The sequence below is a fragment of the Nesoenas mayeri genome (assembly GCF_963082525.1).
Source record: "Nesoenas mayeri genome assembly, chromosome: 5".
Classification (NCBI taxonomy): domain Eukaryota; kingdom Metazoa; phylum Chordata; class Aves; order Columbiformes; family Columbidae; genus Nesoenas; species Nesoenas mayeri.
The window spans coordinates 26,038,556-26,064,998 of NC_137548.1; the positions used below are offsets into that span (position 1 = coordinate 26,038,556).

General features: G+C 43.0%; 2 protein-coding genes across 5 annotated transcripts in view; one reads left to right on the top strand and one right to left on the bottom strand.

Moving 5' to 3' along the window:
- The window catches only part of ZNF410 (zinc finger protein 410), a 21,976-nt gene extending 15,348 nt beyond the window's left edge, over positions 1–6,628 (bottom strand). Inside the window, exons 1-3 of one of the 4 annotated variants that reach the window (XM_080344812.1) lie at positions 6,520–6,628; positions 4,414–4,551; positions 741–936 (exon numbers count right to left, since the gene is read on the bottom strand). In XM_080344812.1, coding sequence (XP_080200938.1) covers positions 741–773 — 33 coding nt within the window. In that variant the 5' untranslated portion in view covers positions 774–936; positions 4,414–4,551; positions 6,520–6,628. Of the gene's footprint in view, positions 1–740; positions 937–2,230; positions 2,262–4,413; positions 4,552–5,065; positions 5,360–6,519 lie in introns of those variants that run through there. The other 3 variants (XM_080344811.1, XM_080344814.1, XM_080344813.1) reach the window with 3 other exon arrangements.
- Positions 6,043–25,778, top strand: FBXO33 (F-box protein 33; the record flags this gene model as incomplete). The annotated part of the gene is made up of 4 exons (XM_080344810.1): positions 6,043–6,563; positions 13,092–13,202; positions 18,768–19,453; positions 23,339–25,778. 4 exons carry the CDS (start codon positions 6,043–6,045, stop codon positions 23,608–23,610), a joined length of 1,590 nt encoding a protein of 529 aa, XP_080200936.1. The 3' UTR covers positions 23,611–25,778.
- Positions 25,779–26,443: the final 665 nt, after the last annotated feature.

Genomic DNA, 26,443 nt, shown 5'->3' on the forward strand with positions numbered 1-26,443 from the left:
AAAACCCCAAGATTCGAGCCAGAAACTGGCTAAAAAGCCAAGGCTTTAGACCTGGCAGAGACCAGAGACATCTGTGAACGTGAGTACGCATGGGAATGAAGGTACAGATATATTCCAGTTACAAACTTCTGTGTTGTTCATGCTGTTTCTGTTCATTTCTTAAAGGTCCTTCAGCTATGTATGCATTAATCTGTGGCCAGTTGTGTGTACACACACACACATCACTGCGATTCATGCTCGGCTGTGCCACCAGCTGAACCTGGTGATGGTCCAGCAGCCTCACACCCAGCAATCAGGATCCCCTGGGTGCTGCTGCCTACCACTTCCACCAACTGCTGAGTGGAAACACGAGTACTTTAAAAACAGAGCTGGCTGATGCTAATAGAATTATCCAGGCTCTCCAAAACTGAGTAAAGTCAATTTGGTTTGAGGGAAAGAAGTAGTCAATACAGTAATTTATTTTATTATTGTAACAGAAATAACATTATAATAGTGAAAAATATAACATAACCTGAGAACAGGCAAGATAGTTGGTTGACACTTGAAAGGAGAGAAAAAGGCCTGCAATATTCTTTAATTTTTTACCGTTCAAATCAAAACATGGAAGCATTAGAAGCTGCCACTGAAAACACTTTGAGAATTAATATGTAAGCAGCAAACTGTGTAAACTCACTGAACAAAAGTTTTATGTGTTGCCCATAAACATTCCTGGGAACCAAACCCAGCTCACAATTGCTCACCTCAGGTTTGGATTCTAACTCATCCGATAACATTGATTCAAGTGTATGATTCCTGCAGCTGTCCTCAGCAAGGCACAACTGGTTTTTTTTAGTTCAGAGAGAACAATACTCCGTGCTTATTCTCATATTTTCCTAAGTGTAAAATGGTGCAGTGGTCCTCAGCAAGAAGCTGTGTTGTGCAAATACTCAATTTAACCTAAAACAACAAAAAAGGAAATATAAAGAGATAGGAACCAAAAAAACAAGATCAATGCAAAAAGAATTGAGCAGCTGTTGCATGTAACTCGAAAAATACACTTTGAAGTGCTGGGAAAACTCATTTACCCAGGTTCCTGAATTTCTGTTGTCATTGAGTCAGTAAAATAACATCCCAACACTGCAAATTTAATTTTCAAAGGCTCTACACCACATTTTATTTGCAGTAGTTCATTTTCAATGGAAAATTGAATTGTTTGTCCTGGAAACTTATGGGATCAACTGAAAATCACAGAGTATGCAAGAGACAATGAGGCTGAACTCCCAGCCTGCAAAACAGTAGAATTATCCAAATTGTTGATGAAAGACAAATATACACAAACAAGCTGTCACCAGGAAAGCTCTGTTTTTCCTGTCTGTTGTTATGTTTCTGATTATGAGAAATATCTTGTGGAACACAGGTAGGTTAGAAGTTACTTCACAAATACCCATACAATGTTTGCTCTTTTAGCTACAAGAGAAAATAAGAACAAGCTTGTATGTATTTTTGCCTACTGGGAAAGCACTCACACACTAGCGATGGGAGAAGAAAGTGAACTACACACAGTTCTTCCTCCACTTCCATCACAAATCTATTGAATATATTGAAAGATAATGAGAATACCGGATCAGCTAACAAGAGAACCTAAAAGCCTTCCTCTAGTACTCCTGACAGCAAGCGGTGCGGCACGGGATACTCAGGATACACACAGGAGCCTCGCCTTCTGCTGGGAAGGGGCAACATAATGCACACAGGGAAGGCAGCGTAACTCAAGACCACCGCCCGCCAGCCGGGGCTCGGGAACGGTCCCGCTCGCTCCCCCGCTGCCCCTTCCAGCCCGCACCCAGGCGGGCCCTGGGCGGCCCAGGGGGACACGAGCGGAGCTGCCAGGCTGGGCTGCCCACAGCTGGGCCGGGAGGGCACGGGGGCAGCCTGGCGGACACCGGTCGCAGCCCTGAGGGGGCAGAGCGAGAGCCCCCAGCGCCGCGGGCAGGGCAGGGCAGGGCGGGCGCCCAGGGCCGGCGGGGGCGCACGTCCCTCCCTTTACCTCTCCACCCCCCTCCGCGGGCAGGTGCGCCGCCCTCCCCCATGGCGGGGGCCGGCCCGTCGCCCTAAGGGGCGGCCTCCGGCGGCGGGGAGGGCCGGGCCGCCCGCCCCCGCTCCACGGCCCGCTCGGCTCCCGTGCCCCGCAGGGGGCGGTGAGTCCTGGAGGAGCGGCCAGGCCCAGGCCCCCGCACCCCCCCGCCCGCCTTACCGGCATCTCAGCCGCCCGGATGTGACGGAGCACCCGACCGGAAATGCCAAAGGCCCTCCACTCCCCCCCCTGCCTCTCTATGGTGAGCCCTGGAAGGAGCGCCGCTTCCAGTTCCGGCCGCCGCCGGGGCTCACGGCGGCTGCGCGGGGCCTTGCGCTTGGCCCCGCCCTTACCGGCCGCCCGGTAGCAGCGCTTCCCTTGGGTGCCGCTCACCCTTCCCGCCGCGGCGCCGCCGCGGTGCCTGCCTGGGCCCGGCCTTCTTGAGGAGCCCACGCGGGAGTGAGTTTCTTGTTGTTTCCCTCAGCCCCAAAACCAGCAGTGACAGCTTGGTGCTCTGTTTTTTCCCCGGTTCCATCGGGACCGTTGCCAGGGCCGCGGTGTCTGCTGCAGCCTGACCCCTCTCAAAACAACCTTTTGATATGGAGAATGTTTTACAGGTGAAGATTATGCAGGAAGCTTAAGGTCAAGTTCAACATTTAACTGCTGAGCTCCTCTTCAACATAATGGAACACAGAAGACCCGTTATTTCAGTTTGTTGCAGCACATGTGGAAACAGTGGGTTCCTGCTAGGACAGTGGTTTCTGTTTCGGCTTTGCTCTGACTTGGTGGGTCTGTTCTTGCAGCTGGTGATGGAGAACTCCTGAGTTCACAGCAGCTCCCAAATGACACAGACTAAGTCACTAATGTCAGAAATGTACATGTCTTAACAACATACCTAAAAAACAAGGGACTGAGTAATTTAAAAAGCTTGTACTTTGTTTTCTGCTCATCAGCTTTATCTTGGTATCTGTAGGTCAGCAGGACAGAGCTCCTGAAGCAGCAGGGTGGCAGCTTCTGGTCTGAACATCAGCTGCTAAACTGGGGACCTTCAGGTCCAGTAAACTCTAACTGGGTTGCAGCTAGTCTGTAGCTTGGAGCCATGTGTGATTTCCAACTCCTGTGCCAGAACAGCTGCTCCTGGGATGGTGTTGGTGCTGCTGAGCAATGAGAATCCTGACAATATGGAAGTAACCCAAGGCGGGCTGTGGAGGCTGGAAAAAAAACAGGTTCCCCATGGCTCCCTGGGCACGCAGCCTGTTCTGATCCATGGTGGACTGTGCAAGAACCTGTGGTCACTTCCCAAGAAATAAGTGTCATCATTTGTCTGTGAACTGCTTTGGAATGCTTTCCTCTTTCCAGCCTCTCTAAGATGTGCAGTATGGCTCCTCTACCTTTCAGCCATTTGAAAAAGTTGATTTCCAGCTTAAAGATTCATAGTTACCCCCATCAGCTTTAAATGTTCAGCAAGTAGCTTCAGTTGTACAGCCAGCCTAGTGCTTCAGCAAACAGACCATTGACCAGCTACCTGCTGGAGCCACCCAGTAACTCCCCAAAGTCTGCAGGCAAGTTACATGCACATCTTTTTCCGAGGTATTATCCCATCAATGTGCAGTCACTGCATTAGTACTAACAAAAGCCTGTACTGTGCAATGAATTCTCAGTCAAGCTGAAGCACTTTTCTGATGTTCCAGGCAGGGAAAACTGTGATTCAACACCCAAAATTAGCCACCTCAGAGACTGGGTCACCTCACTGGTTATGTAGATAGATTGAGTGGGCAACCTCACAAATTCTGGCATTTATCATGTCAGACTACTTGGCCATAGTTGTAATGACCTGAAACTTTAAAAATATATCATTTATTCCCTCAAGCCTACAGAACTGAAGGTTTTGAATTTTTTAACATAACCCCAATAAGCTGGAGCTGAATGAATGACTATGCAATGGTCACAGTAAAAGACCATTTCACCACGTTTATTATCACAGGCACAATCCCAGCACGCCACATTTGCTGATCCAATACAATCTAACAAGGGCAATCAAAAATGCAGAACTACTGACCTCATAAACCCATTTTTTCTTGGTGCCACTTCAGTAATCCCAGGGCACTGAATTGTAAAGCTTGATTCTGTTACATTAAGAGACTTAGTAACCTCAGAAGTCCTTTGACTCATCATCAGCCCAACAATGTAGAATTGTTGAGTAGGTATTAAAACATGGAGACGTGTAGGCACATAAGTTCCTTTCATTTGCATCCTTCTAGGCTAGATGAGTTTGGCTGCTTCAGAGCTTGCATCTTGACTGCCTGGGGAATTTTGGTCTAACCTGGTTGGGGAATCTGCGGTGGGAATAGCACAGTGCTTACCTGAGTTGTTTATGCAGGTCCAAATCACTGGCGCAGGTGTGTGAAGCAGCACTTGTCCCTGATGGGAGAATTGTCTGGCTGGGAATTTCCTACAGTCTCACTTTCTCAATAACATCTGCCCCTCTGGGATCCTTCCTGCTAATCAAGGAGAAATAGAAGACTCAGTCACATTTCCCTCATGACCAGATTCAAGAAAAGAGAAATAATACTGCTTTTTTCACCCCTGCCATGAGACACAGAAAATGGCTAGTCATGGAGCAGAGAGTAGTGTTTTAGCTTTGCCTGTTGATAAATCTCTTTATAATGGGACCCTATTCTGAATGCAAGGGGGAGCCTAAGCTTTATTTCTCTTAGCACATCTTTTGTTCTTTAATACGTACACTCAGATATAACATTGTTATATAAACTTAGGTGCGTTATTCCAAAACACCAGCACCACTCAATTTTACTTCACTAAGGTTTTTAAAATGAGAAAACTTACATCTTACATTGCAATTAACTTCGCTTTGATGTTCAGCCTTTGCAGCATCGGTATTTAACAGATTTTTCAATTGTCTCAAAAGTCTGTACGCGCAAAAGTTTTCTTCTCACACCTACAGCTGATATTGGCAGGGGCATTACAAAACGGCTGAGTTATCAGAAACTGAGAGACCTAAGGAGCGGAGCATTTCCTCACGCATCCCCCGAGGCTCGCACCCAGCTCGGTCACATGTCGGACTCTCCGTGGCGCTTCGCTTTTCCTGCCCCGTCAGCGCGTTTCCCGCAGCGCGGCCGGAACGCTGCTGAGGTAATTTCTCTGGCTGGAAGCCGTCCGTGCGGTCAGAAACCTGCCGCCGCGACCCGGCACTCTTTCCAAGCTTTCCACAACACGGGGCGCCCGGGGCCCCCCCGCGCCTGCCCCCACGGCAGCGCCCCGCGCTCCCGGAGAGCGGCGGCGGCTCCGCCAGCTGCCGAGCCCACGGGGAGCTGGCTTCGGAGCCTCGCCCCGGCCGCGGGCCTCCCGCCGCACTGCGCTAGGGCGGAGGAGCCGGGGATAGGTGAGGGAGCCTGCGCTGCCGGACCGGCCCCTCAGGGTGCCGCGCCGGTAGGTACCCAGACACTCCCGCCTCGCCGAGGAGCTGCACTCCTGCCCGCCGCCCGAAGCTCCAGTGCCGGGCAGACGCGGAGGCACGCAGCCCCCGCCGCGAGGTGTCTGGAGCTCCGCGACGGGACAGGACTCCGAGTCAGCGGCGGCCCCGCTGCCGGCACGGAAGGGTTAAGGGCTCAGCTCCCGTCCCGGAGGCGGTTGGCCTGGCTCCGCCTCCCATTCGACTGATGGCACGTTCCATTTCCCCCGCGGGGTAACTCCTCCTCCCTCCGGCTCGGCTGCTCTCCTCGCTCCGCTGGAACAGAGCGCGGCGCCGGTGGCGTGCGTATTCACCCCCCCTGCAGGCAGGGTGGTACGGCCCGCGCGGCGCCGCGCTGGCGGGGGGCCCGATCCATCTCTTCCCTCTCGCGCCCCTCCCCGCCGCGCTGGGTGGTGGTAGGTCCCGCTCCGCCCCTCGTCCCCCCCTCCGGCGGCGGCGCGGGTGGTGCGTCCCGGCAGCAGCCGCGTCCCGGCCGGCGCCCGCCCCCTCCGCCTTGTCATTGATGTTGTTGTTTTTGTCGCAGGAGCCGGAGGCGAGGCCGGGGCCGCCGCCGCCTGTGGCCGCCGCAGCAGCCGCGGGGCTCGGGCCGGCGCCAGGCATGTCGGTGTGCGGGGAGGCGGTGGGCGCCGGCTCCCTGCCCAGCGAGCTGGTCGTCCACATCTTCTCCTTCCTGGCGGGCCCCGACCGGCTGCGGGCCTCGGCCGCCTGCTCGCACTGGCGGGAGTGCCTGTTCTACCCGGCCCTCTGGCCGCGCCTCCGCCTCAGCCTCCGCGTCTCGCCGGCCGAGCGCCCGCGCCTCGAGTTCCTCATGCGCAAGTGCGGCTGGTTCGTCCGTGAGCTCCGCGTACAGTTCGCCGCCGACAACTACCCCAGCGGCGGAGGGGGGGCGGCGGCCGTGGCGGGCGAGGGCGCGGCGGCGGCGGGCGACGGGGAGGCGCCGCCGCTGTGCCCGCGCTGGCTCGACCTGCTGAGGACCTACCTGGAGCTGGTGCTGTGCGTCCTGAGCAGCGTCCGCAACAACAGGTACCGCTTCGGGCCGGGCCTGGGGGGAAGAAGAGAGGGCCGCGCCTCGCCCGGCGGAAGCGTGCGGACCGGCGGCGGGGGCAGGCGGAGCGCCCCGGGTCGCGCGGGGCCGCGGTCGGGCCGTCCCGTCCGCAGCCGGCGGCGGCGCCCGTGGGTGACCCGCACGGGCCGGTTCGTGCTGGGGCTGCGCCTCTGGAGCCCCGGGGCGGGGGGACACCCGCGCAGCCGGCGGGGGTGAGCCGGGGTGCTGCCGCGGCCGCCAGCTGAGCTGAGGCGGAGGCGCGCTCCTTCAGACTACCGATTTTTGTCGTATTCTGTAGTTTGATGGAGAAAATGAAGGCAGACGCTTAGCTGGCAAGCGGCTGGTCAATATGCAAACCAGATGTAGCTGTAGTAATCAGAACTACTTCGTCCTTTTGAAAGAAGGGAGAAGGCAGCTCACAGGGAGCAAGGGAGAGCTGGGAGTTTGAATTTCGTGCCTAATGAGGCACGTTTCTCACTTTAAAATATAAGCCTTACCGTGGACAGGCTTTAGAGCTCTTATGCATGACTGAAAAATAATTAATGTCTTGAGAAATTATTAAAGGAGTTAAAGTTACAGTACTCGTGTTCTTCTTCAGGCAAAGGGGTGGAGGACTGCCCCTATAAAATATTTTCACCGTTCCAACTGTGAGGGTTTTTGCCATTGAAAAGCTGAACGTGCATGCCAGCTCTTGTGTTTATATGCCAGCTCTTGTGTTTGTTACCTGCTAACCTGAGGTTTGGCTCACTTTTCACCAGGAGTAGGGGTTTATTGAAAAAATACTTCAGATGTAAGGCTTTCTTGACCAAATTGAATTTAAAGGGTAGAAATATTTTCCCATGCTTTGGCATTAAGATGTGTTTAGAGCCTGCTTTTTCAGACTTAGCTTGGCAGGGTAGATAATCTCCTCATGTTGGAGTTCTTTAAGATGAAAATAAGTGCATTCTCTTTACTGTGTGTGGGTGTGATCAAGATAAATATCTTTTTAAAAAAGATAATAATCAGATATCCTGATATATGGCCTCTAGTCAGCACCTAGGACGGGAAAGCAAGGATATTGCAGTTAGATTATGATGTGTTTGGAAAGCTATGTAGATTTCAGGATAGGAAATTATTAATATTGGTTTTTTTTTCTGTGTGCATATAGCTTCACCCATCAAGAAAACAAGAAGCTGCAAGTATTTTGGGGTATCTTTAGGATGAATTAAACCTTGTGGATGGCTTTTGGGAAACTGGACCTCAATCATGGTCTGATCACTGCCTCTTGTTGATTCCGGAGGGAGTAGTTTGAGGCCTCCTTGCTTTTCTATTTTGCATTGTAGCAAGAGGACTTTAAATTGAATTCTTTGTTGGTTTGCGCTGAATGCGAATGTGGTGTGTGGAGTCTTGCTTTCGGTTCCGCTGCTCTGTTGTGCCCAGCAGGTACTTCCTGCGGTGCAGCTGCGATGGTCGAGAGTTAGAAACCTTACTGCTGTAACCTTACTACATCTGAAAATGGCTCCTTGGTCTGGCTCACCTTCACCTTAATTTATTTCTTGCCCTGTGAATCCTCGGTGTGCAAATCATGATCATCTGTCTCAATCGGTCTTCTCGTCTTTAAGGAGCTGTTGAATATTTGGGAAATCCAGCCAATGTCATAAGTGGAAAAAATGTTGAAGCAATGTTGGCGATTATCTGATCTGAGACAAATATCACCACGTGGACTTGGAATTTTAAAATAAATAGTATCTACAGGAGATGTTGCCTGAGGGTTTTGTTGGAAAAACTAGAATGCCTTTATTTTTCTTTATCTCACTAAAATATGAGGCTGCCAAGATTTAATGTGTTGTGAGAAGGATTTTGGTAACTTTCTCTTTTGAAAAAGATTTGTTCTCTGTGGCCTTATCTGAGACTTGTACAAGGACACTTGCTTTCTAAAGTTCTTTTTACAGATTCTGCACGCGCAGTCTGGCTCAGGGCTGCAGTAAAATGCTGTGTAAAAGTAGCTGTTTCTCACACCTGTTCTCTGGTAGGTCACTATAATTTTGGTGGTAAACTAGAGGTAAAAAGTTAGCAAATTTGATAGGAGTTGGCATTACTGTACTTCCTTGCTCTCTTCAAATCATTTGCATGGTGCTCTTTTGTTTTGAAATGGATAATGTATAACTGGGGAACACAGGATACCTGGTTATTACAGCAGGCTTTTTTTTTTTTTTTAGCATCTAAAAAATTGAGGGGGTTGATTTATATTAAAAACTTGACCTTTTATTCAGATTTACTTCCTGAATAGACTCCTTTTTTTTCCCTTGAACAGGTATTTAGTTCATTTTGATTTTTTTTTTTTTCTAATGAGATAACTATTGATAACGGATCAGTTTTCATGTAGAACACTGATTTTTAGCTCTTTAAGTAGTTTAGAGATTGAAACGAGGTGGGAAGGAACATTAACATGGGCCAAATAGCTGCTTAGTCCTTACTGTGACTGTGTGTCTAAACTGGAGGCTTTGTCGCCTGCCTGATGCTGAGTTTTGTCTAAGGAATGACCATAGTCCAATCACTTTATTTCTCTGCTTCTGTTTATTCGTCTGTAACTCTAGGGAAATTAAAAATTCCTTCTTGTGTTTGCAGTACGCCATTGTAATTTCCAGAATAATGGAAATGGCAGTGCTTTTAACTTCTCCACTGTCAAATCGCTGTTTTGGAGTTAAGTTTAAAACAGGATGATTCTTTCATAACTCCTGTCAGCCCTTATGATAGTTTTTTTGGCAGAGAAATTCAGAGAATTTCCATCTTACGCTTCAGAACTGGGGAGGAAGAAATCTACTTTTGTGAAATGCTGTGCTGTTTCTTAACGGTGTAATCTTGTTTTAGGCTTTTAAATCTGTTATTAAACAGTTCAGTAACAACCCCCCTCCTTGCAGGAAAAAAAAAAAAAAAGAGTACTTTAGATGTCTGTAGAATTCCTTGAGGTTTTTCAATGCCGCAGGACCTGAGAAACATAATGACTGAAGTGAAGCAATTCCTAGATTATTTCTTGGATAAAGGAGAATTATATGTGTTTTTGCTAATAAAAGCATTTTCAGGACAACATAAAATCGTCATTTTCTAAGCAAGTCTGCCTGTTAAGTCTCTGGAAAAATATTTCAGAGTGACCTTTGCTAATTTTGATGGAATTAAGGAAATAACTACTTGTCCTCAACTTGGTTTAAAGCCAGCTGATAGTATTCTGACTAAGTGTTACTGCTGGCAGCCAGTTGTCATACAAAAAGCTACATGCTAGGTCTACCTCATATTTGAGGTAGAGCTTGAGTCGCCATAAACTTTATTTTGTGGGTGGCAGCATATTACTCCCAAAATATTGCTTTAATAACTCTGGGACCATGATGAGCTCTAAAAATCTGTAATTTACCTAATTGAAAGCCACTAAAGTAGCATTTCTAGTGATCTGTAACTTTTCCATGAGCTATTATGACAGTAAAGGAAGCAAAATAACAAGGTATATTATTTTTTAAACAGTTAATGTTATACTTTCTATTAAAATTAAAAAAAAAAAAAAGGGCAGGTTGGTGTAATGTTCTTTTGCAGTATCAGGAGGGACAAGTTGTTTCTTAGTGGCTCTTAGGGGTTCTCAATAATCTGCACCTTCTCAAACTGATCTTTCAAAACTAAGCTCTGGAAGGCAGGTGGGAGGGCGACAAACTTTCTGTGAGTCATTTCAGCGCATACAGCAGCTAATAAGCAACTGCTTATCATTCCATAGGAAAATTTTGTGTTCTTATGTAACTCTCAAATCCCAGCATGTGGTTTCTCTTCTAGCTCCTTCCAAAGGAAGACAGGAGGGTAGTGATCCCCTCTCGCCCCTTCCCTCTGCAGCGCCTTAATTTGTGTGACTTGTTTGATCTCTGCTGTGGAAATAAAAATGCAGATGGTAGTAAAACTGTGGTATCTTGGTGAAGTATGGTGACTATCTTGGAGTTGCCAAAAATTGGTGAATCGCTCGGAACAGTAGATTGCATCTGTATTTGAAGTTTTCTTATGACTCTCTTCTATTGATCTGTACAGGCAGCTGAAAATGTCAAAAAAAAGTATAATAATACAACATGTGCCTTACCACTTTATGTTGAATGCAAGGAAGGCAATTTTCATTGTGTAGGGGTTTTTTCAAATTATGTATTTAAAAAGACCCACTAAAACTGAAGATGGAGCCTAGGAAGAAGCTTATTACTTTTAGTATGCATCTTGAGCTAGTGGAAAATAAATAATGTATAAATTCCTCAAAACACATTCTTCCCCAGCTGTGTGTATGGCTAGTACATACAATTAAGATGCCAGAGTTACTTTTAGCAGAAGGTGACAATTAACTTCTAAATAATTTTATTTAAATATAAATCACTTTACTATTTCTATGAAACAATGATGAGATGTGAGCCGAATGCCATAGAGATTATAGGACACTGCAAATAGTAGCAAAAATGTAATATTGTGTTGGACTGTGATCAGATTTGTTGATGGTAATGACTGTGCTGTGAATGGAAAAATAATGGGATGTTTTCATTGCTCAGGTTTTGAGGTGGAGAACTTTTCCATGCATCTCTGTAGTGCCTGCAATTGCAGTCAAATAGATTCAGTAAAAATGTGCGGGAATCTAGTAAATAGTGTTTTGTGTGTTGTGTAGTTTGGTGGCTCTGAAATGAATACCTGCTTGTGGTAGCATTTGTGGGGGTATGGGTAGCACAAAACAAGACCTGTGTGTGATGTGAATATGCAGGTGATTGAAAATGGTTCTGAAGGTTGTGTTTTATCTCTTGGCTCTCAGCATTAAGTCACAGAGATCAGAAGATGAAAAACTTAATTATAGCATTGGCTGCAAATGCTGCCTTTCACACCAGGTGGAGGTTTCTGCTGCTTTGCCTGCCATACCAGACTGGCTCTTAGAGCTTTTGAGGGAAGAAGAGCCCAAAATACTCTTGATGTTGATGCCAGTGTCTCCAGGTTTTCCAGCCAAGCTTACTCTTCAGTACGATCAGGCATTGCCTTTTTTCATTGTAAAGAGCATTGAGTATGTGGGCAGGGCTCAGTTTATATTAAGTAGTCCTGTACTTAAAAGACTAAATAAGAAATTGTTAGAATTTCTGAAATAATTTTCAAATCTAGGTATTTGGCCCTAGTATGTGTCCAAATTGATGTGAAGCTTGTGGATCTTGCTGCTACATTGTTGTTCAGCTGTAGAAGAAAAGTAGCAGGTGCAAGGGTGGGTAGGTTTCGGGAAACTAGTGTACACTTATTGAATACAGGAGCTCCAAAACAGGTAAATTATGATTTGTGGTAGATACCAATTACAGACTGCAGTTCATACTTACTTAAGAAATGTAAAACTTGACTGTTCCCCTGCCCCGCTGCTGGAATATGGGCTCCAGCTGTGGAGGTGGTGAACTGGCACCAGAGCTTCCCTGTGCTCATCTGAAATATTAGCATATGATTTGTAAGCCAGCAGAAAGAAGGATTCATGTAGCTCGCTTAATTGTCAGCTACAGGTTAATTGGCATCTGCTGCTTAAAATGAATTTAACTCGTGTATTCATTTGTGATGAAACTGGAGTTTCTGCTGTGAGCAGACTAGTCCTTGCATGCTAGGAATAAATCTAATTTACAGCATGTATAAATAAAAAAGTGTTGACCTCAAACTTAGTTAAAAAAATTAAAATCTTACAAGTAAATACCACACAGCTTCTCTAAAACTGGAGTAATTTTCATATCTCTTGCTTTGTTATTTGTTTGGAACAGAAAATATGCAAGTCAGAGAAATGAAGTGTACTAGGGAAAACTGACTGTCTAGCTCACTGAGTTGTGTCCAGCATAAACTTGGAGGTTGTTCTTTTTAGGTACCTCTTTTAAAAATTGTAATTTTATGTCATGGTGCACCTCTAGTCCAATTCTGGTCACGGATGGGAAATATTAGGAGAGCTTCTCCTAATATAATGTAACAGAAATTAGACACTGAAAGTGTGGGGAGCTTTCGCTTTTCCTGTCTGAGGTTTGCGTTGCCTTGATTGAGGCAGGTTTGGACTCCCGTTTGTAACCCAGCTGCGAGACGTAACTGCTGAGACGGGATTGTTTGTGGTTGCCTGCTACTTGGGCATTAAATGTTAAAACCAATAGATATTGGATGTTTTAATCTGTGACACCTGACACATATGTTCCAAGGATTAAAATGTGCACGAAGCACTGCTGAAAGTTTTCTTTATGGTGTTGACCCGCTGAGAATCCTCCTGTGGTGACTGAAAACTGGCGTTTGCTTTTACAGTTGAATTCAGCAGTTTATCTAGCCCTCTTCCCTTTACACTTCACTCTCATTTTTTTGTAGATCCATATGTGCCTGTATTCTGGGACAGTAGGATGTTTCCCAAAATAGACCACATGTTCCATGTAATAATGTGTTATTATTGTCTGTGTTTGTCTTATCCAGAATGATTCCTCACAGTGTTTTAATTTGGTATACAGATTCCTTTTTATTTTGTCTTTTTGTAGGAACCTCCAGAAGTTAAGTCTCTTTGGGGATATAAGCATTCTGCAGCAACATGGAAGTATATCAAACACATACCTCGGCAAGGTTGACCCCGATGGCAAGAAGATTAAGCAGTAAGTTATATTTGTAAATTATCAAATACATTAAAATAATAAAAATGGATAACAGGGCAGAGATTTTCATGCTTGCAATACGTGACTGAGAAAACTTTAATTTTTTTAATAGGATAAGAATCTAAATTCTTAAATGGAGTTCATTTCTGTTGCTACTATTTACATGAAGTAGTCTGGTTTTGTGGCTTTTTTTTCCCCATCTCAGCAGAGTGGGAATCCTTTCTTTCCTCTTTTCTTTGTGTTCTAGAAACAATATTATGTTAATGGCACAAAAGGGGAGGAGGGATGGGGGGTTGTTACCAGCACCTCTACTGTTGCTGTACATGAAAATCTTGGAAAGGAAGTCATCTGTTGTATTTCACAAGAACTGAGGACATGTGGCAAGTAAACTCAAAAGAGAACAGAAACACAAAACAACTTATTTCAAGTTGCATCTCAAATCTAGGTTATGTATTTGCAGAATCCGTGGAAGATGATAGCTCACAATGTGCTTCTTTAGTTCAGAGGTGTGTTTTAGCTTGCCATAGTGACATTATGGTACAGTCCTTGAATGCTTACAATCCAAATAGCTAGCTCTTCTTTGGAGAACGTTAAATACGATGTAAAAAGCTACTAATTTATTGACTAAATTACCACAGAGGGAATTGATGCTATGTTAACTATTTCAGTAGTTCTGCTAAAACTTTCCGTATAGATAAACCCCGAGTACCATAATTTTATTTTATGTCAGTTTGAACGTCTTTCTTGCAGTAGCATGGGAGTCGAATAAGTACAGCCGCTCCAGCTCTTTACTATTACTTTTTAATGTGGTTTTAGAACTAGTGTAGGTATCTTATCAGATCAATGCATGTATGTGAACACAACCACCAAACTAGATGTTTGGCCCTGACTTCAGTTTGCCAAACAGCGAAAATATAGATGTGTGTCTCATACTGTGCGTTTGTCATCCATTGTGCTTAGATCACAGAACTTAGAACAATTTGGGATTGTATTGAATGTACGTACTGTAGTGCTGTTTGCAGGTAAAAGGCGGATCTAGTAAAAGCTCCTTTTTTTTCATATCCTTTGTTGTGAAAACATAAATATATAATCAAATCTTTGCCAAGGGGCTTAGAGAGCTGTCTAAGCAGATGTTTACTCGACTGAGTGCATGGTTAAACATTTCTTCAAACAAATAATGAAAATAAGTATGCACATTTCAAAGCCATAAACCATTCAAAACTTATTATCTAATTTGAGTTAGTCTTTTAGGTAAATATTGACCTTTGCACATTTTGGAATGAGGAAATAAATGCTATTATACCTTTCTTTTTGATTGATTTTGATGTTTGGTTTTTGTGGGGTTTTTTGTGTGTTTTTATTTGTTTGTTTGTTTGATGTTTCTTTTTGCCTGTTTTTTTGTTTGAGTTTTTTTGTGTGTTTGTTTGTTCCGGTTGTTTTCTTTTTTTTTTCCTAGAATAAAACAATGTATTTGGGACCTGCTAGTCCTTGTCTAAATTAAAGGAAAGCTGGTTGTGTTCAGTGTTCTTAAGCTCCCCACAGTAGAAGCACGTTTATTTTAGGGCTCCTTAATCTTGTCTTTCGTACTTGAGGTTTGCATCACTGAAATTGCAAAACGCGGTTACTGATAACTAACGCTGAAAGATATTGAGCAACCTTTGGAGACGGCGTTGTTGGTAGTTGAGGATTTTTGGAACCCGGATGGTGATAAACCTTCTGAGCTGTTTCAGGACCTTCCTGCAGTTAAAGCACTCAGAGAAGATGTGATGCTTCCTGAAGTCGGTAGTATTGAGCTGGGTGTAACAGACCATGGGTGAAATCTCAGCACAGAACCATTAGGCTGCTCCCCCAGGTTCAGACTAAGGGTTGTTCTGAGGGAGAGAAGGCTTTGGATTGTGTTTTCAAAAATGTACTTTTGCAGTGATCAGCATGGGTTTGTAATGCTTGTTCTTCTGTATAGCATGTGTCCCTGGTTACTTTCTAAAATTCTCTAAACTCAGTTCCTTAGTGTTGGGAAGCTCAGTGTAAACAATATGTTTGTCTTGAGTTGAACAAAAGGTAGTTGTTTCAAATTTTGGCTTTCTGAAATCTGCTTCCTATGATTGATCTGTGTGGTTCAGATAGTTTGGTTTTCAAAAGAACCAGTTTAGCCTCTGTTATTAAACAAAACATTTTGATTGATAGTCTTTAATGAAACAAATAGGCTCCATATGGACCTTAGTAATACGTTTGCTTCCTGTCCAGGGCGATCGATGTGCTCCAGTGCAGGTCAGGACTGGTTTTTGGGCTTAAACAGTAACTCAGCCTGTCTAGTCAGGCTCTGGTCTGTCCTTGGGCTGTAAGCAGTACTTGGGGCATTAACTGCAAAAGTAATTTATTTTGAGTTTTTTATTTTTTTTTAAATGCTTTTCTTCAATATGACCATTTGTAGGTTTCAGGTTGATGGTGGACATCCCGTAGTTGGGAGTAAAGGGGACTGATTAAGTACACTTGTTGAGGCATCACTAGGTTACATTGCTTTCTTCCATGTGCTGTGCTCTGGTTATATTTTGTTTTATAAGTTAACTTTAAGATAACTGTGTGTAAGTTAGCATAAATGTGGTGCTACATGCTAGGCAGTTGAAGTAAAAATTAATATGGTAAAAAAGTAGGTGTTAATTCCCAATAATTCACTTAATGTGTCTAAAATTCTAGAACACAGTTCAAATTATTTTTGGAAACTCCACTTAGATGCAGTCTGGTTATGAAAAATAGAATGTGCATAGGAATTTGCAGGGGGGAAAAAACCCTGTTAGGGTGTTTGGAAAATTTATTTGAAATATGTTAAAACTAACAGCCTGTGGTTTATATTGTGTGTCCCGTCTGGCCTTCTATAAAGCAGGTATTAAAAACAATCCAAAAGTGACCACTCTTAAATATTCTCTCTTGACATATTTGATCTCTTTTTATTAAATTGGCAAAGAACTGGGAAAAGTTTTCTTAGAAGCTACAGGTTGATAGACTATCAGCACAAGTCTAAATACTTGTATAAATGCTTTGGTGTTTGCTCTAAGAAGTTGATGTGTGGCTGGCATTAAATCCATATCTCTCTTTTGAAGAGTTATTTACTGCAGCTCCTATAGGGGAGAAGGAACCACCCTACAGCTGCAGAGTTCTGTAACGTGTTTCTTTTCATTGAGTTGTGCAAATACTAGAACAGTTCTCTTCTAAGCTTAGATATATCAAGTTTTATCAGAAGTGTAATTTAAACAGATTTTTTGTGCAGTGAGATATATAGATGGTAGTATTCTACTGAGTATCTCAAAATTGTTTTTTCATCTTTTCAATTGTTCTGTAAAATATTACAAACACTATTAAGATTGACTACTTGGATTATTACAAAATAAATTCTACATTTCCTGCAACCATTACAGCACCTTTCATAGATGTTTATGATGAGAGAGAGGAGGGAAGAGTCTTTGTTCCTTGGAGGAAATTAGAAAGTCTCCTGTGGTAGAACCTTTTTCTTTGGGGGATTGTCAGAGAATGTGCTTTCAATTTAAGCATTGGCAGGAATAATTATGAAACAAACTTTGCCAGGATCAAACAAGGCTCATCTGAACTGTAAAATAATTTAGGAATTAAAATAGCAAAATAACATTATCTACAACTCTTGACCTGTTGTTTAAAACTGTGTTTCTGTCACAGTTGCTGGTCTTCAGTTTAAAAAAAATATCTGGAGATGATCTGGGAGAACTGAAGTCTTTAAATCTGATGACTGTACTAAGAAAAACCTTGGGAACCATTCTGAGATGTGTAGTAGATAAATACAATAACCACACCAACTTTTCCACTTAGAAAGAGAAGCCAGGCCTGGCAGACCCAACACGTTCTTTGCTGAAGGAAGAAAGCACATGCAGGGAAGGGAGAGGATGAGTAAGGATTTGCAGAAGGATTATGGGGCATCAAAGGTAGAAGGTGACAGGTTCAGAGCAAGCAAGAGGAGGAGGGAATCACACTGCAGAGATCTTTGTTATTGGATGTTACTGTTGCTAAAAGTTTACGTGGCTCAAAGAGGAAGCTGGATAAATTTGTACAAGTCATGTCCCTGAGGGTTACTGAATACAGAAAGCCACCTCTGGCTCAGGAGGCCCGAGTTAATATTTTTTGGAAACTAGGGAGATATTTGAGAAGTATCCTTACATGCTTTCCTTCTTGAGTCTTAAGGCGTTAGTGTTTCTCTGCTGTCACTCAGGATACTGGCCTAAATAAGCCTTTAATTTTGTCTGAACATTATCTTGATTAAAGATACATGGATGAGAATAATAACTTTGTAACATTGTTTTGTTTACATGTATAAAGTATACCGATATTCATAACAACAAAGGAAAAAGTGTTCTATGCAAACTATTACCTGATTTGAGGCGCAAAGATTTCTGCTGATTTTGTACTGGAGGTGTTTGCATCTTGTTCCTTGATGTTTCATAAAGTGTCCCAGCCTGACTCCACTGCTTCCCTTTAATGCCGATCTCTCCTTCTGGCTGACCAGGGTTTGAGATCAAACACTCATCTACACGTGTGTCCTAAAATGAATATGCTCAAAGAACACTTGTCATTTGGGCAGGGGGGGTCCTTTGGGCCTCATGGGGTGAAGACTGGAAAAATACTTGTTTGGGAAAAGTTTGTAGAGTTTGATTGAACTATTTGAATTTAGTATTCAAAATCTTTAAATAGTTTTGTTACCATCTTGAATTAAATATCTAACTTAAAGAACATCTTTTCATTAAAAAAATAAAGGGAAGGAGAGGTGGGATGCATTAGAATAAGTTAATAATAATCATCAACATAATAAATGGCATGAGGATTTTGGGTGTGCTGAGAATCACCTGGCACCGATAATCTGAGACTGAAATGTTACAAGGTCCAAGTTGTTTCGGTAAAATGTGAGTATGTTGACACTTGAAAATCTAGTTAGCTGTACATTTGGAATTATTTAAAGATCTTCCAGAATCTTCTTATATGTTTGTTCTTTACCCTTAATGAGCCAAGTCAAGCGGGTGGTTTCAGATGATTCCAACTTATGCTCAAAGTCAAGTTTCTACAGCCTTTCATTGAAAATTACTTTTTTTTTTTTTTCAATAATGAATTAGCAGTTCTGGAGAGGTTAGCAAATACGAAAAGCTGGTTTTGAAAACAAGAGCTGTGTTTTAAAAGCATTACAGGTTTTCTTATTTGCATAACCTTAAAATGCGTGTGGGAGGGTGTTAAATATGTGCTGGAAAATACATAAAATGAAGGTTCATAGTGTGCCACTGTTTTTGAGAGATAAAGTGCATAATTTTTCTCAAGTTAGTTTACCATTTGAAACCTTTAAGTGCAGTGAAGGTTGAATTGCTGTGGGAGGTCTGCAAAGTCAGGTTCTAACATTTGTAGTTTATGAGAAGCATAATAATAGCACCTTCCTGCAGAACGAGGCCATAAATGAAAGAAGAATAATTCTTGAATTTAAAAAAAAAAAGAATGGTATGCAATTGGTAAGACTAAACCTCGTTTAATAGGAACATTGTCTGTTTTGTTTACTTGCAGAATACAACAACTGTTTGAAGAGATATTAGGCAATAGCAGGCAATTGAAATGGCTCTCTTGTGGGTTTATGCTGCAAATAGTAACTCCCACATCATTGTCCTCCTTATCAAACCCCATAGCCAACACCATGGAACATCTGAGCTTGTTGGACAACCACATCCCTGGTAATACCACTCTTATCACTGCGGTTGAATTGGAGCGCTTTGTGAATCTGCGTTCGCTCGCTCTGGATTTCTGTGATTTTACAGCTGAAATGGCAAGAGTCCTGGCTGACAGCAACCATGTGCCTTTGCATCGACTGTCCCTCCTGGTCCACAGCGTTTCCATAATGCACAAGTCATTGGACAGCATGCCAGAAGATGAGAATTGGAAGGCGCTGACTCGCAACAGCACTAATCTTCGGGTCTACATAATGGCTTTTGATGTCAAGAGTGATGATATGTTAAGGATTCTTAAGCCCAGTATCCCTCTAGAGAGGATTCACTTTGACAGCTACATCACTTGTGTTTCAGGGGCTGTTGTTGACCTCATATCCAGGCAGTACGACAAGTTCCTCACTCATTTTATCCTAATGAATGATGTGATAGATATGTCTGGCTTCCCAGATCTTAGCGACAACCGGAATGAAGATCCACTTGTCTTACTAGCCTGGAGGTGCACACGGCTGTCTCTTCTAGCTGTTCATGGTAGGTAACGTGTTGCACGGGCATAATATGTGACTTTGAAGTACTTACAACGCTTCAGCCTTTCTAATCATTATGTATTTGGTGGGGTGGTTTTCAAAACTCTGCTCCGCAGTTGCTATACGTACTGTTGTATCTTATGCTGTATTTTCGTGTTTGAAAATATGAAGGTATTTATTGTGTACGTGTTCTAAACATACTTGCAGTTTACTAGCTTCCGTTGAGAAGTCACATAGGATTCTATTAGGCTGCTCACAGAAATGAGGATAACTGAGAGCTGAGCATTCCAGGAGGCTTATCCTGAAAGTGGTCTGTGCTGTGCAAGTTCCACTAAGTGGCTGGTTTTGTAAACGTGACCACTGAAAATATTTACTGTTTTACTGTGAGCTTGTATTGTGGCAAGATGAGATGATTGTGCATCCTGTTTGTAAATAACATGGCTGAGGGAAAGAAGTCTGTTCCCAATTTGGTGGCAGATGAAGGCTGAAAAATATAATGTGGAGGAGGTTGCCTTGCTGGGTGCATTGGTTTTACCAGTAATACCTGAGCTAGGTTTATCCCACCTATTTATTTGCTACATAATAGCAAACTGAAAAAAAGGTGTGCATTTGTATTCAGCTTTGTCATCAGTACAGTACTTGCTAGAAGTTACAGTTGCTTTGCAAATTTTAAGGCACCTGATACTGAAATAATGCAGAATAGGTTATTTTGTTTGTGCTGGAATCAGCTTATCAAGACCAAGTTAGCATGAAGGTGCATGAAGGAGTTAAGCAATGACTCTGTATTGTGTTGCATAAGAATGAATGCCTGTTTCCTCAAGCTGCTTGGGGAAGTAAATCTCCAGCCATTCAGCACAAACAGGAGAGACCTTCAGCAGTCAAGGTTGTACATTCAGATTTCCTTTGGTTAAAGTCAGAAGATCCTGCTGCATTTGCTAGAAAAAGTTTTTCCACTGTCTTCTACTGAAAAATTGTATGGGGGGAAAAAAATCAATTCAGCTGTCTCTCCTTTATCATTTCCAGGTCTGACAGATACTGGCACATGACCCTACCACTCTAAGTGTGGATTTTAGCAGTTTCTTGTAGCATTTGGATACAAGTTTGAGGATTTTTTTTTTTTTAAGGCATTACCTTAAATTGTCCTCCTGATACAGGGCAGTCCTCTAGTATATTATCTAAACTTAAAAAGATGGCAATATATCTGAACATACCTGGAGGAGAGAATGGCCCAATATCACCCTTCCTCTGATGGTGGGATTTGGATTCTGTCCCCTTCTTTTCTCCCCTCCTTGCAGCAGAATCTAGCTAAGCTGCTTACAAATGTCTCCTGGTATTTTTTAAGTGGAGAATATGCCTTCTGTGGTACTACAGTGTCTTTCTTCTAGAGTAGCAACTGTGGGAAGAACATGACTAGGAAGAAAGATCTAGGATGCTGTGATGCTTCAGTACAGCATCTTAGCCTCACGCTTTTCTTTTCTGAGGTTTACAGATAATGGTTTCCGACTGCATTTGTCACATTCTTCGTGGTATTATCAAGCTTCCTTCAGGAAAAAATGATGGTTTTGTTAAAGGTGCCATCATTTGATTTACATGTAATGCTCAGGGTTTTTATCCTGTCTCCTGAAGTGGCAATTCTTCAGTTTCCAATACTTCTCAGTTTGTGTGAGTTGGGTTTTTTGTTTGTTTTGTTTTCCCTTCTTTGCCATTAGTTTGCTCTGAAAAAAAAGGCTTTGGTTTACATATAGTTTTCTGCTCCTTGTCACTGACCAAAAGAGGAAGGCGGAAACATACCCTGAGGACGCTCTTTTCCTTGGGTACCTTGAGATTTTCTTCTGTGGGAAGTTGTATCTTTCCACCCCGGTAGCCTCTTAGGGAGCAGAGGGAAGCTGATTGAAGGATATTAAGTACATTATTGCAGAATGAAGGAAGGATGTGAAAAGCGTGTGGTCCTATGGGATGGGGACAGTAGAATAGTCAGAGTGGTATAATCTGATATTGTAAATAAAAAGCACCGTCCATCTATGGGAAGTGAAGTTGGTTTTGGTTTTGTTTTTTTTTCCTCTCCTGTTTAAGAGGAGGACACAGCATGTGGATTTTCAAGACTTTGTGTTGTAAACGTATTTTGTTATCTCTGATATTCTCTGTTTTGTTCTGTCCATGAGCAAAATGAAAGTTAGAATTTTTACTAGAATGGAAAAACAAATTATACTGTGCCGGTGGTGTATTTGTTTTTCAATGATATTTGTAGTGAAGCGATCATTCCCTGTCACTTCTAAATACTTAACTGGGCAGGGACATTTTGGCTGCTGGAAGGTTACTGAGAAACTTCAGGCAAAATTTTTTAAAGGAGAGTTTATTTACTATGATTTTAAGTTGTTCCAGAACATGGTGGATCTGACCTTGAAAGTTATAGCAAAAGCCATATACATGAACCACAGGGATGGCACAGCAGGAGACTTAACCGCAGTTGTTGTTCCCTTTACTGTCCATTTTCTGTCAAGGATTTCTTTAGTAAGATCCTTTATGATCAAGATAACTGGAAGGTGCTGTGAGCTCCTTCAAATCCTGATAAGGAAGTGTCATTGTACAGGTGGAATTTTTGATTGGATTTCATGTCCTACAGCCTTATGGACAAATTCATCTTCTGTGGGCAGTTGTGCTGGAGGTGAAGTATCAGCAGGGGAAAATTGTGGGAATTTGTGCGTTCCTAATGGCTAATATAGAAGAAATGAGACATATAGGTGCGTGCAGGCTGTTCTGTTGAAGACCTGGCTACCTTGGGCAACATATTTACAGGAAGCCTTAGAGACAAACAGCAGGAAAAAGTAAAAGAAGAAAAAGAATGAAAAAGATCTCCTTTATTACTCTGACATTAGTTTTCTTTATTCTTTAATCAGCTGTCTTATTTTGATACACTATGATAAGAGTGTGTTAACTGCATCGTTGAAGACCAAACCACAGTTAGTTTTTATTTCTCATCAGCTTAACTTTCCCGCTTCAAACACTGTGCAGACTGCAGGTTTGCTTGGGATCTAAGTGGGCATCTCCCCAAGAGACTTAGCACCTGTGAGAACCATGATGAAGGCAGAAATGAGCCTATTGCAGAGGAAGGGTTCACTCGGCAGAGCTCCCAAAAAGGGGTGTTCCCCAATCATCTGTGGTTTGCATCTGGATAAGGGGGAGCTCAGCATGTGCCTTAGCCAGGGTACAGAAAGCTGACAGGTAACTGGGGCGTAGGTGTTTTTGAAGAGGGATGCCAATATATACTAATGGGGAGGGAGGAAAGCTTCGGAATTATGTTTAAGCTCAGCTAGAACAAGAAGATATATATGTAATTTTTTATATTTTTTTTTGCTAATAGTGGTGTGGCCTGTTTTCTGGAGAGGCTTCTGGTTGCTGTGTGTTGGTGCTTGCTTTTTTTCCAAGTTTACCTTTAATGCAACAGAAGCAAACTTCAGATATATTTTTTTTCCAGCACAAGCACAGCTTTGAAACAGTCCTTCTAGATGTTCACTTAAAATAACTGATTACCCACTTTTTTCATTCTATTTATTTATACTACAAAATAGATTACAGGAGGTTTGAAATGGTAGATACGAGTTACCTTGGAGTAAAGAAGTTCACTTTTCTACAAATGGTAAAATAATTACATCTAGAAAAACTTGGTCAAGCTACCTGAAATATTTTTGATACTTCCATATTCAGAATATGAAATGCGGCTTTACTACTTGCAGCCAAAAAAAATGCTGTAGGGGAATTCTGCCAGATGGAAGGTGACAAAATAGGTTGGGGAGGATGTTGAGAAGTGCTGGTATTAAGTACTTCAGTAACAAAAGTCTTTACCAAAATGCCAGAGTAATTTTTTTTTTTCCTTTCCTCCCTCCTCCAGGTTACACAGTTTGGGCTCATAATCTTATAGCAATTGCTCGTCTTCGTGGCTCTGACTTGAAAGTTCTGGAAGTGACAGAAGAAAGCATTGATTTTGATCAAGGAGAGCTGGCTGATCAGGATGTGGATCCCGTGCACAATCTCATCGAGCAAGTGTCTCTGGGATTGGGTCGACCCTGGCACGCAGTCATGGACATCGAGCTGCTCAGTGTCTTCACTGAGCCAACCCGTCACTTTTACAGGGAGATGCAAAGCTTCAGTGAAGGCATTTAGCTCCTTATTTACAATTCCTGTGGTTACATATGCAAGTAGGGTCCTATTATGTTTTTGTTTCTGTTTTTGTTTTCTTTTTTTTTTTGGTAGCGTGAATTAACCCCTTTTGTGCTGTGTTTAATCAGTATTAGCTATATAGAATTATATATGTGTATTCTACTTCTTGATCAAAGAACGTAGTCGGGTATTGGTTTAGAAGCTGAAAGTGGCAGTGTTTAGGGTTTTCACGGTTAATGGACTTGTCTACCAAACCTTACAGAGATACAGCCAAAGGCTGTCTGAGGTTGCCGGCTAACTTTACTTTTATTGAGTAACTGCATTTTGAATGGTTTTACTATGATATCGGAGTTCTGTGCTCAGGAGCCAACTCTCTTGAATCCCCATATCTATCCATAGCCTGGTGGATTTCTGTGCTGTCGTTGTGTGCGTCACCTGGTCGCATGCTGCTTCGTAGGCTTGAAGGCAGAGCAGTCTGTCCAGGGCGGTTCCTTGTCAGACCCTCACCCTGCGCTGTGTCACGTGCGGATTCTGAAGCATGACTTACCCACCGTTCTCGGCTTTTCTTAGCTGTCAAGCGGTGGTGTGAAACACTAGCTTTTCGGGTACCTGCACTTCCAGATTCACTCCGTGAGCTGTAGTCTGTCAGATTCTTTGCAAGCTCCTCCTCGTTTATTCTCATGTTCTGTCATCTTCCTTAAAAGTTAGCTTTGGGCCAAAGTTTAAAATGAAAAACCAAGAACGTGCACTCCGATGAGGTAAAAACGTAACAGTGAAGACTCAAACGCAAAGGTATACACCTGCAAACAAACATTAGTCGTGAAATCCCTAGCAACCAAGTCACTGGATTTTCTCTGTCAGCGCCTGTGTCAGCTGCCAAAGAATAGATTAAAAACGAAGAAGTGCCCACATGCTGGCAGGGGCAGGCCGACTCTCGGCCCGCCAGATACTGCTAGATTGTAATATATAAGGTCGAATTTCGACCTGCGGTACACAGCTGTGCTGTGGCTCAGTCAGCAACCTCAGAACTCTTAACAAACATGCACCTGTTTCACTGTGAATAGTGAATGTAAAGGAAGGGAAGGAAACAAATACAAAGCTTGTTCTATCACAGGTATGAGCTGCTATGATGCATGAAGAACATTCCATGAAGTATGTTTTAAAATCTTGTTATATCTGAGAGGCTTTAAAAGCCGATTTAACTGTTTCAGGGCAACCGCGGTACAGACGTGGTCTCTGTGAGACTTCCACCTGACCCCAGTTTTAAGTGGTACGAATGTTGTGCATTTAATGTTTAAAGGACAGTCTGCAATAATAAAGTAAGTGGCCAACGTGGGTGCCCAGCAGTGCTGAGACCTGGCTGCTATATTGTAAGCTTTGGAAAACACAATTTATGCAACAGATGTCCAGATATGATTCTATTTATGGAAAAAGTTTATATGTGTTTTACAAATGGTTTTACCATCTTATATTAAAATGACCTTTTGACAGGTGTGCGCTGTTTTGTCTCCAGTGAGCACATACCATGCGGATTTTATATGTACATCAGTAGAGTGAATCCACTGGCACAGTGTGTGTATATGCCAGATGTGGTGAGATTTTATCTTATAAATGTGATCAGATGAAAAAAAAAATCCTGACAGAAAATGTAAGGAAACCAGCTGAATGTTTGAATTGATGACTGATGTTGTATGGTTTATGTTAAATGTATATTCTTTTAATCAATGAATAAAGCATTAAAAATTGATCGCTGAATAAAATACTTTATTGTATCAGCATGAAGATTTTTAGAGTTAAAATGCAACATCGTTCATAAGCTGTGTATAACTGGTAGCTCCCATTGTGTTTAGGTCAACAAAAGAGTCTAAAGTCATACAGTAATATTTTTTGAATTTGGCTGAATATTGTCAACACTTTTTGAGGGGGTGGAGGAAGGGGATGGCTGCTTTGCTAAAGATCAGACTATCAGACCCAGTTAGCACAAACAGTATATCATGATATGACTAATTAATTAGACTGATACAGTAAACTGTGGATTGTAGAATATAGAAGACTATTTTTGAGAAATTCCTGCATCCGTTGCAATTGCTTAAATCAAAATCTAATGTGCTCAAGAAAAAAAAAAATGTGTAGTACTTTTTGGTGTCCCACTATTAAATAGATTATGAATACCTGCAATGCTTCAGTTTGCCGTTTTATCCATATTCAAAGTACATAGCTGTGCAATCTGAATGGAAGCTGGAGGTGCCTGGTAAGCTGCGGAGGAGCCGCTGTGCCCTGCGACGCTGCTTGTGCTGTGAGAATTGGGGGAGTGGCTGTTCGGTGCGTGCGCCAAGCACGGATTTCATTGGAGCTTCCGAGCGGCATTTCATGACCGTCCAAACTCCTGCCAAGCGTGAGAATTGCACTGCGTGTTGTCTGAGCAGATCTGGAAAGCGAGAGCATTTACTGACTTACTGCAGAGATGCTGTGGGTAGTAAAGAGCAGGTAAATACTTTTTCAAATTCCAGTGAAGTGACATCATAACAAGGGGTGGTCTTGGTGCCCGTCAGGGCTCGGCATCAGGAGGGAGGTTTATGTGGTACTTAAATCTGACAGGGATTGTTCAGCATCATCTGGACCTCAGATTTGGTGACAGAGAGATGAAGATTTCTGGCTTTTTCCCTGGAACTCCCTGAAGCAAATGCTGTATCCTCTGGTATAAACAGAGTTGCAGGAGGTTAATTTTATCTCTACAGACCAGAGAATTTCTGTGGATAACTGCCTTGCTTAGCACAGCTAGGAAGTAACTTGTTTACCTTTCTGTTATATAAATTAGTTTCTTTTGTTAGTGTAA